Consider the following 12,433-nt stretch of genomic DNA (forward strand, 5'->3'; position numbering starts at 1 on the left):
CGGGCAAACTACGAACTCCTCACAATATAAGCAGGTATTATTAAGCACTACAGAAGGAGTGGAACCTTCTAACGAATTATCAGAGTCCTCCATAGTAGGTATGCAATCCCACAGTAGAAAAAGAAAAACGATACAAAAATAAATATTTTATCTATCGAAAGGCACCTTTACAAAACCAATGGCTGGGACACTCACCAACTCCTAGACCAAGACAAGTGTCAGGAAAAAGTGTGCAAAGCTATTAAGAGCTGCACAACTCACAAAAGTGAAAGTGAAACCTGCCTGTTCAAGCCAAAAGTACACAGTCTAAATGAGCCCTGAAAACGTCTTTCACAAATGTTAAAGCAGTATATAAACTCCCTAAACTGTTCCCAATAAACTCCCACTGAGGAGATTTTAACCTTAATCCTACTGAGGTATAAAGGAATCACACTGACCTTATATAATCTCGTCCCTGCTATATAAAAATAACACAGACTAACCCTCCAGGATACATGCTGTGGAACAGACACAGCCTCTCAAGTGTGACAGCCTTGTAGCTATGTTCTGACAGGGACCTGAGTGTGGAAAAGCAAGCAGTGTAACTCGTTAACACTGGTTGCTTGGGAGTTGTTAGATAGACAGTCTGGATGGCTTCGCAGAAAAACTTTCCCTGCATCTCCAGACTTTAACTTTCATCAATACTTTCACTGAGAGGTTTATATGATTACTTTAAACTCCAGTCGTCTCTTGAAGGGAACATACCTGTTAAGGAATATCCAAATCTTCTGACACTTCTCTGCCATCCTCCTCTAGTGACAAAAGGCAAAGAATGATTGGGGGGATAGGGGAAGTGGAAGGGAAATTTAAGCCTTTGGCTGGGGTGTCTTTGCCTCCTCCTGGTGGCCAGGTGTTGTATTTCCCAACAGTAAGGAAATGTGCTTGTAGCTGGAATTCTTTCACACTTACCAAACCTGTCCTTGAGTTTCCAGTCATGAAATTCAGTTACTTCCTAGCTTTTGACATAAATGTCTGTAACACTTTTAAACTAAAAAGTGTCTGTAAATGAAAAATGTACAAGGTGTGATGTACTCTTTATATGTTTTGCAATAAAAATTATTTCAACTAAGTAACAAATGATAAATTATATTATCTTGTACTGCAGATTTTTGTACATTTATTTGCTAAATGAGTATAGGTATTGCAGGTAGGGTAATGTTAATTTGCAATTGCAGTTTTACAAGCTAAAATATGGTGTAACAATTACAAATTTGATATTAAAAGAAATATAGTTATAACAACTTAGGGATAGTTGTGTTTAAAATAAATAATGAAAGTGTATTGTAACTATACATTATTAACCAAATGACATTACAGTTTAGTATTTAATATCCCATAACGTGTGTTTAATCATTATTGTTAGTGTGTCACCTGTTGTACATGCCAGTCAAAATCCAAACAATGACAGTATTTTCTAATAATTGTTTTAATGCATTGGAATGACCTCAGTAGGGTTACTCACTTTTTTTAGATAGTAAGGGAGACAAAGGAATCAACTAATTTAATGGAGGACAAATTAAACACTTTATTTTATATTTTGATACAGTTTGGTACAACAACATTCTTTATACAAATCATTTTCATTCACACAGTCTATCTTAATACATTAAACAGCTTTCTGCAAATCTGTGAGTTCTATTTCTCATTTAAAGGGACATTCTCGTCAAAATTGAAATGCATATAGATCAGTCCACAGCCCCTGTGCCTTCCCAGCTGGATAGACTGGCATCCGTAGTCACAATCTCCCAGGACGGTCTCAAGAAGCACGTGCCTTGATACAGGTGATCTTGACAGAGCCACCAAGAGAGCGAGTCTCCCGACAGGCTGTCCAGTACTATCTGTTGTGACAGATCGGAATGGTCACCATTCCATTTTCTCAGCATGCATAGCTGTTAAGGTCTGAGATGGAATCTGGCAAAGGGAATGATGTCCATACAAGACACCATGAGTCCAATCACCTCCATACACTGGGCCACTGAAGGTCTCAAAGAGGCCTGGGGGGCAGGACATGTTAGCTTGCAATGTCTCTAATCTGTTAGAAAGATCTTCATGGACCCAAAGTCTATAACTGTGCCCAGGAAATTCACTCTGGTATTTGGAGTAAGAGAACTCTTTTCCAAGTTTATATTCCATCCATGTGACAGAAGAAGACTAAGAAGAAATTCTGAGTGATCCCTTGCTAAATGAAAAGATGGTGCCTGTATCAAGATATCGTCCAGGTAGGGAGCTACTGCTATACCTCGGGTTCTGGCAACCGCTAGAAGAGCCCCTAGACCCTTCGTAAATATCCTTGGAGCAGTAGCTAAGCCAAACAAAAGTTCTATGTACTGGAAGTGTTGATCCACAGGGAACATTTCTAGTTCCTGAGGTTCGCCTTTCTGGATCAGAGCATGAAGGTATGCATCCTTCAGATCTATGGTGGTCAAACTGTCCTTCCTGAACCAGGGGAAGGATTCATCTTATTGTCTCCATCTTGAAGGAGGGGACACTTAGAAATTTGTTTAGGCACTTCAAGTCCAGAATTGGACAAAAGGTTCCCTCCTTTTTGGGAACCACAAAGAGTTTTAAATAGAACCCCAGACCTCTTTATGATGTAGGTACCGGGACAATTACTCCTAAGGAGACTAGATTCTGTACGCAATCTAAAAAGGCTGTCCTCTTCTCTGGCCTTGTAGACAGCCTGGAGAGTAGGAATCGGCCCCTGGGCAGATGAGATTTGAATCCTATCCGGTATCCCTGAGATATGACCTCCAGAACCCAAGGATCATGAACATCCTGAAACCAAGCATCTGAGAAAAGCAACAATCTGCCCCCTACTTTATCCGATCCTGTACCGCCCTTTCATGGCGATTTGTTATTGGCGGGCTTCTTTGTCTGTTTGGTCTTGTTCCAGGACTGAGCATGCTTCCAAGTGCTCTTGGGCAGCTTGGGTTTGGATGAAGATTGAGATAGTTGGGATTTGTTTGAACGAAAGGAATGAAAATTAGATGACTGCCGTCCCTTAGGTCTGTTGTTCTTATCCTGAGGTAGGAAGGCACCTTTCCCTCCAGTAACCGTAGAGATGATGGAGTCCAGACCTGGTCCAAATAAGATCTTCCCTTTGAAAGGAAGAGAAAGGAGTCTGGATTTAGAAGTCATATCCGCAGACTAAGACTTCAACCAGAGAGCCCGATGGACTAGGACCACAAAATCTAAATCCTTAGCATTCAGGCATATAATCTGCATATTTGCGTCACACATGAAAGAATTAGCTACTCTTAAAGCTTTAATTCTCTCCTGAATATCCTCAACGGGAGATTCCACCTCGATAAGTTCTGACAGGGAGTCGCACCAGTAGATGGCGGCCGCAGCCACCGCTGCCGCCGGTTGAAATAAAAATCCTGAATGTTGGAACGTTCTTCATAGGAAAGTTAAAAATGTATAAAGAGAGTAGTGTACACAGATATACCCCACACCCTTAGGGGGCACTACCTGATATGTGCAAAACCAAAAAACAATATCAAAATAAAAATCACAATTGAGATATAAGTATATAGAACAACATTCAGCATTAGCAGATAGTGTTACCAAAAAAAGTCCATAAAAAACAGTTAATGGCAATGATCCAGATGAAAGGTGCAGCTCTCTGTCAAAGGACGGCCATCCTGATATTCAGTGTCTGCAGAAATAGAAACACAGAGGTGCCACCATGGCCTAGTACAACCAGAGCATATGTAAATAGACGCAAATAGATGTATATACTCACAAACAAAAAGCACCCAACGGTTCCAGTCTGCCTCAATAGCACCATTGGGGGCTTTTTGTTTGTGAGTATATACATCTATTTGCGTCTATTTACATATGCTCTGGTTGTACTAGGCCATGGTGGTGCCTCTGTGTTTCTATTTCTTCATAGGAAAGTTTCCAACTTCTTATCCATGGATTCTCTAAAGGAAGAGCTATCCTCAAGAGGGATAGTAGTATGCTTAGCTAGCGTCGAAATGGCATCATCCACCTTAGGGATGGAGCCCCACAGCTCTAATTGAGAGTCAGGGACCGGGAAGAATTTTTTAAAAGTAGTTAGGGTAGAAAGGGTAGTAATCTCTCGCTTCACAGAATCCTGAGAGGTTGATGGCTCAGAGGGACTAAAAGCGCTAAGTTTAATAGCAGATTTAGTTCCCTTCTTAGACTTTAAAATAGTACCATAGCAATTGGAACAAAATTGAGCATGCGGGCAAACTACGAACTCCTCACAATATAAGCAGGTATTATTAAGCACTACAGAAGGAGTGGAACCTTCTAACGAATTATCAGAGTCCTCCATAGTAGGTATGCAATCCCACAGTAGAAAAAGAAAAACGATACAAAAATAAATATTTTATCTATAGAAAGGCACCTTTACAAAACCAATGGCTGGGACACTCACCAACTCCTAGACCAAGACAAGTGTCAGGAAAAAGTGTGCAAAGCTATTAAGAGCTGCACAACTCACAAAAGTGAAAGTGAAACCTGCCTGTTCAAGCCAAAAGTACACAGTCTAAATGAGCCCTGAAAACGTCTTTCACAAATGTTAAAGCAGTATATAAACTCCCTAAACTGTTCCCAATAAACTCCCACTGAGGAGATTTTAACCTTAATCCTACTGAGGTATAAAGGAATCACACTGACCTTATATAATCACGTCCCTGCTATATAAAAATAACACAGACTAACCCTCCAGGATCCATGCTGTGGAACAGACACAGCCTCTCAAGTGTGACAGCCTTGTAGCAATGTTCTGACAGGGACCTGAGTGTGGAAAAGCAAGCAGTGTAACTCGTTAACACTGGTTGCTTGGGAGTTGTTAGATAGACAGTCTGGATGGCTTCTCAGAAAAACTTTCCCTGCATCTCCAGACTTTAACTTTCATCAATACTTTCACTGAGAGGTTTATATGATTACTTTAAACTCCAGTCGTCTCTTGAAGGGAACATACCTGTTAAGGACTATCCAAATCTTCTGACACTTCTCTGCCATCCTCCTCTAGTGACAAAAGGCAAAGAATGATTGGGGGGGATAGGGGAAGTGGAAGGGATATTTAAGCCTTTGGCTGGGGTGTCTTTGCCTCCTCCTGGTGGCCAGGTGTTGTATTTCCCAACAGTAAGGAAATGTGCTTGTAGCTGGAATTCTTTCACACTTACCAAACCTGTCCTTGAGTTTCCAGTCATGAAATTCAGTTACTTCCTAGCTTTTGACATAAATGTCTGTAACACTTTTAAACTTCACATTGTAAAAGAGGTAGATATATTTGGGGGTGAGGATTTGACTTTTGGTTTTCCTCCTGCAATGTGGCTTTTGTAGTTTTCTGCTTAGTTGTTCCTCCAACCCCATCACATGTATTTTGCCATGGGATGTTGCAAAGACATCCCATTTGGCTTTTATACCAAAGTCCTTCTCATGGTTAATTATACTGGCAAAATTATTCTTGTTTTTATAATGGCTTGTAGATCCATAAGAAAAAAAGATAATCTTTTTTGTCACTGGTAGGATCCCCAGTACCTTCACTTCTGTTCTGCATGTTGTTCTGAGACATTGAATTCCTGAAAAATTGGCCATTGCACGTGGAATGGCCGGTAACGCATATTACGAGTCGCAGTGGTATAGCTATACCGCAGGAATTTTAGCCTGTAACACAACCTCCATTTCGCACTAAAAAAATGACGTTTGAGTGCGGGATTTTCCATAGCGCCGTATTACAAGTTGTGCGGTTCTGCTAAAATGCTTGCGTTACTACCTATACCGACACAATCCATTCCGTGATCTGAGACGAGTAGTTATGGATTTTGCGAAACAAAAATGTTTCACAAAACTCATAACTAAAATGTTACAAAGTACACTAACATCCATTAACTACCAATTAAACCTACACCACCACCCTTCAGCATCACGAATACTATAATACACCTATTAACCACTAATCTGCCACCCACATCCCCGACACTAAAATAAAACTTTTAACCCCTAAACCGCCGGCTCCCCATATCACCAACACTATATAAACCTATTAACCCCTAAACCGCCGCCCCCCACATCACAACTACTATAATAAACCTATTTACCCCTAAAATGCCAGCCCCCCACATCGTAACTAATAAACTGAACCTATTAACCCCCTAAACCACCGCATCCCCAAATCGCAAAACACTAAATTAAATGATTTACCCCTAAACCTAACACCCCCTAACTTTAAATTAAAAGTTACAATGTAACTATCTTAAAATAAATATAAACTTCTTTGTGAAATAAAAAAAAACCTAAGATTAAACTATAAATTAACCTAACAACTATTCTAATAAAAAAACCTACCAATTAAAAAACCTAAATTACAAATTTAAATAAACCTAATACTACGGAATAAAATAAAAAAAAATCTAACATTACAAAAAATAAACACTAAAAATACGAAAAATAAAAAACAAAATGATCAAAAATAAAAACAATTACACCTAATCTAATAGCCCTATAAAAATAAAAAAAGACCCCCAAAATAAAAACACCCCCTAACCTAACAATAAACAACCAATAGCCCTTAAAATAGCCTTTTGTTGGGCATTGCCCTAAGTTACACAGCTCTTTTACATTAAATAAATTACAAAGCCCCCCTTAAAGTAAAAACCCACCACAATAAAAACTCTAACTCTAAAAAAATCCTAAACTACCCATTGCCCCCAAAGGGGCATTTGTATGAGCATTGCCCTTAAAAGGGCATTCAGCTCTTTTACTGCCCTTAAAAGGGCATTCATCTCTTTTACTCTGCCCAGCAGAGCTGTTGAGGCACCGAGTGGAGCTGTCCAGGACCGGCGATGACATCCAGCGCGGAGCGTCCTCTTCATATGATCACCGTCGTACACTGAAGCTTGAATGCAAGGTACCCATTTAAAAATGGGGTACCTTGCATTCCTATTGGCTGACATTTTAAATCAGCCAATAGGATGAGAGCTACTGAAATTCTATTGGCTCTTTAAATCAGCCAATTGGATTTTAGTAGCTCTCATTAGTGTTAGTTATTTTTTTCATTTTTTGGGGTGTGTTTTTTTAGATTAGGGCTTTGGGCAGAATTAAAGAGCTGAATGCCCTTTTAAGGGCAGTAAAAGAGCCCATGGGCATTGCCCATTTAAGGGCAATGCCCATACAAATGGGTAGCTTAGAATTTTTTAAGACATGTTTTTTTATTTTGGAGGGTTGGTTGGGTGGGGGGGTTTACTTTTAGGGGGGACTTTGTAATTTTTTAATGTAAAAGTGCTGTTTAATTTAGGGCAATGCCCTACAAAAGGCCCTTTTAAGGGCTATTGGTAGTTTATTGTTAGGTTATGGGGTGTTTATTTGGATCTTTTTTATTTTTATAGGGTTATTAGATTAGGTGTAATTGTTTTTATTTTTAATCATTTCGTTTATTATATTTGTAATTTATAGAGTTTTTTATTTTTCGTATTTTCAGTGTTTATAATTTTTTTAATGTTAGATTTTTTATTTTTTCGTAGTGTTAGGTTTATTTAAATTTGTAATTTAGGTTTTTTAATTGGTAGTTTTTTTATTTTATTAGAATAGTTATATTAATTTATAGTTTAATCTTTGTTTTTTTTTATTTTACAGGTAAGATTTTATTTATTTTAAGATAGTTATATTGTAACTTAATTTAAAGATAGATGTGTTAGGTTTAGGGGTTAATAGTTTGAGTGTTTTGTGATGTGGGGGGGCGGCAGTTTAGGGGTTAATAGGTTTAGTTTTTTTAGTTGTGATGTAGGGGGCTGGTGGTTTAGGGGTCAATACTTTATTATAGTGTTGGCGATGTGGGTGGGCTGCAGATTAGAGGTTAATAGGTTTATTTAGTGTCTGCGATGTCGGGGAGTAGCGGATTAGGGGTTAATAACTTTATTTAGGTGTCGCGATGCCGGGGGTGGAGGTTAAGGGTTTAATAGGTTTATTTAGTGTCGATGTTGGGGAGAGGAGGTTTAGGGGTTAATAACTTTATTTAGTGTCGGAGATGTCGGGGTGGCAGATTAGGGGTGCCTAGACTAGGGGATTATGTTAGGGTGTTAGGTTTAAATGTAATTTTTTTGTCCCCATAGACATCAATGGGGTTGCGTCACAGCGATTTGCCATTCCGCGATCGCAGGTGTTGTTTTGTGCGGTATGGAGCTTAACGCACCATACCGCACAGCTCAAGGAGATCTTTCAGTAACTCGTAATGGCAGCACTATGAAAAGTGTGATACCGCTCATTTTATTGCATTATTTACGCACCCGGTACAGCGCAAAACTCGTTTGTTTGCTACGGCACACTTTTCTTTAAGAACCTCAATTCATATTCTTCTACTTATAACTATTTGCCCTGATAACTAATAACATATCATAAAAGCAAGAATAAATTATATGCCAGCAACAACATATTCTAAGAGCAGATAAATAAGGGAACCTGGGAGACTGTAAAAAAGGGTTTGGACAAATAAGGGAGATTTGTACATACATTTATTTTACACTGCTATACTTCCGTACCCTTAATTAACTTTGCAGTAGTTATTCCAACAATGTGTACCATATTTGTTTAATGTATATCTGCCTTATTTCCCAAAGTTGATGTCTAAATATTATATTTGTCTTACAAACATTAAGTGGAATACAATGAAGTTATACATATAGGACACTAGATTGTTAAGTTAACTCCCAGTTGATCAAGTATAGACAGTAAATTGTGATTGTTGTGTGTGAATTTTTTTAAGTGTTTGCAGCTCCTGTTGATTAAGGCAATTTCAGTGCTATATATACACCCCTGTGAGCACTGTTCAAGCATCTACGACTAAGGCAATACAGCCGAAACGCGTCAGTTTGGACAGACTGCTACTTGTTGAATGCAGCTTTTAACACCATGTTTTGCTTTTTCCTTTCTGGATTAGAAATTGTTTGAAAGTATGCTTTGAGGCTCGCTGGATTTCTTTTGTACCTGCAAATAAGGGAGATCCCTGGAATTAAGGGACGGTTAGCTTTCCAAGTCTCAGATAACTCTTATGGATTGGTGCAGATCTTATTTAGACTGAAATGCAGTGTACTGCACTTTTAAAAACTCAAGAGTCAAACAAGGTTACTTGAAAGGTACCAATTGTCTATAATTGAGAATTAGTTTACATGCACATGGTGTCTGCCTATAATTATAGGAAAACATTTGCAGCTAAATGAGTCATATAAACAAGACGACATTAAGGAAGTAGAGTACAAACTGATGAAAATAGATATTAAAGGGACAGTTTATTGTAAAACTGGATTCCCCTTAATGTATTTTCAATGATTTTTTATACCCACTAAAGAATATAAAATATATGGGAAATTGTTGCTTTCAGTTTATTTTTGTATATGAACTAGTGGGTTTCTGCTCTTTTAAAATCACAACCCATTAAAATGGGCTGAGATTGCAGGGGATTAATTCTCCTTCCTTTTATACACACACGCTCGCACACACACACACACACAAACACAAAGCCTCCCTTATCTCAGTCTATATAATTAGAAAGAACAATTGAAAATAAACATTTTAGTACATATCTCTCCTACTCCCCCCCCCCCACTGCAATATACTTTATTTATTTTGTCCCTTTTCCTGTAATTCTATTATGAAATAGTGAGCTTTTCAGTTCCTGTCAGAAATGGAAGGGCAGAAAACTGTTATATTCTACACAGACATTTGCTGCACAGTCTAGTGACCTATTTATAACTGTCTCTAATTGGCCACAGCAGAGAAGGTAACCTAAGTTACAACATGGCAGCTCCCATTATTTTATAGACACTATGGGCTCCATGTACGAAGCAGCAAGAGCCTTGGGTAGGTTTACATATGCATACGCATTAAACCGCTGCTTCTTACACTCTTCAGAGGTGGAGCAGAGAAATCACTAAGAGCTCACTTGCTCTCGGGATTGATAGTCCCTTCAATCGTGCAAATGAAGGGGCAGGCATTACAGACTCATTGGTGTGTGTAATGCGCGAATGAAGGGGCGGGCATTACACACTCATTGGAGTGTGAATGATATACGGGCCAGTCTAAAAACAGATCTGCTATCCGTATGCAGTGAAGGCGGACGCACAGCTCCGCAAGTAGAGAAGCTGTCCTCTCGCCTTTTAAAACATTGGGCCCTAAAAAATTTGACACTTATTTTGTCAATATTTGAACAGCTAGTAAAGCTTTAAAAAAATACATCTACATGTTATTCTCAGACTAATCTTTTCTTTTAATGGTTCATTCTATCTAGCATTTGTTTAGTGTTTAATGTCCCTTTAAGGAATGAAATGATCAGTATAGGTGGGGATATTACAGGCAAATACAGCTAATTTAAATGCCAAAATAAATGTAAAGAATTTGTTTACAGAACACTGACAATTCAATTACAATATTTAATGAACGTAAGGTATGTGTCCACTTATAAAGAACACAAAGGACTTTCTTTTAACTTAACATCGCATAAATAATATGAAATGTTACATTGTTTACTTGACTAGATGTAATCATTACCTGCAAGATGAAAACACATAAGAAGTAGATCACATAAGCCCTGTGGAACTGCTCAAACAAGTTCAACGGTATGAAGGTGAGCACATTGTACTTAGCAGTCTTAATCCGATTATTCTGCAAAAATAAAGTCATAAATTGTAACTGACATGAATAGAATTTCATCAGTAGAAGTACAGGTATAAAGAAGACAAGGAAGATTGCATCATGAACAAACATGATGCTTATCTCTCTGTGTCTATACCAAATAACACCTGCCTAAAATGCTTAGCATTGCTCCATACAAAGCTTCTCACAGAAGATGGTCTGCTGAACAAAACTTTACTGCTTCTATCAAACCATAACACATACTATATCATCAGATATTACTCTAATATTGTAATATAAAAACATTATTTATCTGGGGGAAAAAAAACTAGTAATATTCTTAAAGGAATAGTAAACTTAATATCCAGCCCATTCTGCTAGCACATTAATGTGTGCTACACTGAGTGAGTGCTTTTCCATTTGCTTTTGCCTTGGTGGTTTGTTGTTTTTCTGCACTATGAAGTAAAGATGTAGATTGAAGAAAATGTTGTTTCTGCTGAAATTTTCATTATGAATATACAGGGAAATTTGTTGGAGAGCATGGAGAGCGCATTAAGCGGCAAGCTCTTAAAAATAAATAAAGAAAACAAATGAATACTGACTATTTTTATCAGTATATTTTTGTTTTCTTTATTTTCGTTGGTGCATTCATTTGAACAAATTCACATCTCTACTATGAAGCACTGTTACCTTTTGTTTTATAAATGTTACTCAGGAGTGCCAAATCTTTCTAATGAAAGCTACTTCTTTTGGGTGAGCTTTTTGAGATGGTTTATACTAGCAACCATGACTTTAGATATTTGGGGTTGTTGTACTTATTTTTTTAATTATTGGTATACGTGCATACATTGTTTTTGGTTATGTGCCCCCTTAATTAATCAGATCATATAGTCTGTTTTATTTATTTTTATATATATATATATATATATATATATATATATATATATATATATATATATATATATATATATATATATATATATATATACATATATATATATATAAAATATACCTTTGATGTTTTTGGGTGCTATATTAATAAAAGAGGACGCACAGCACTCACAGTACCCCATAGAACTGCCAATAGAATACACAAATTAGTGTCTGTCAAGCACCAGAAGTTTTTCTGAGATTTTTTTTTTAGATTTACTGTGAATTGCAAAATGCCTTTCAATCAAATGCTGGGCTTGTATAATCCCAACATATTTTTACGTTTTTATATACCTTTAATGCTCATATTGCTCCATATACCCCACATTATCACTTTCCCAATAACTAAATACATTTTAACATAAAGCCACCTCATAAAACCTCTCAAGGCATAATAAAATCTCTTGTTATGCCTAATCAAGGGAAGGGCAGACATGTAATTAAACCTGATGTTTAAATCAAAGAACTAATTTATAACCACGCAAACCTAAATATGTCATATTTACCGCATACTTATTCTTCTGAAAACAGAGGAACCCTTTCTTCTTTGCCGTTTTATGGAAAGATCTGTTGTTGGCTTTAACTTCCCAGCTGTAATCTGAAAAATACATATGTCTTACTGACTGACATTTCTCAAAAAACAAAGGGGCTGACAACAATCTATCATTAACAACTTCAGATGAACAGCTCTGATGTCAGTGCAATCGCAATAGCATTTTTATAATACAAAAACAAATGTAATGGTGCACAAAAAAGGATCGTCTTGAAAAAGTCAAGCTTTGATTGGTGAAACGATCATTCATTGGACATTGTGATACACACAGTATTTTGTTTGTAATAATCTATGATTGTGACAGTCTCA

The 12,433-nt window shown here is 37.4% G+C and overlaps 1 protein-coding gene across 1 annotated transcript in view; it reads right to left on the reverse strand.

Moving 5' to 3' along the window:
- The window catches only part of LOC128647319 (phospholipid-transporting ATPase IC-like), a 304,249-nt gene extending 292,067 nt beyond the window's left edge, over positions 1-12,182 (reverse strand). Inside the window, exons 1-2 of the mRNA XM_053700103.1 lie at positions 12,078-12,182; positions 10,558-10,671 (exon numbers count right to left, since the gene is read on the reverse strand). Of these exons, the coding sequence (XP_053556078.1) occupies positions 10,558-10,671; positions 12,078-12,182 (219 nt within the window). The remainder of the gene's footprint in view (positions 1-10,557; positions 10,672-12,077) is intronic.
- Positions 12,183-12,433: the final 251 nt, after the last annotated feature.

This window comes from Bombina bombina, chromosome 2 (assembly GCF_027579735.1).
Source record: "Bombina bombina isolate aBomBom1 chromosome 2, aBomBom1.pri, whole genome shotgun sequence".
NCBI classification, from domain to species: Eukaryota; Metazoa; Chordata; class Amphibia; order Anura; family Bombinatoridae; genus Bombina; species Bombina bombina.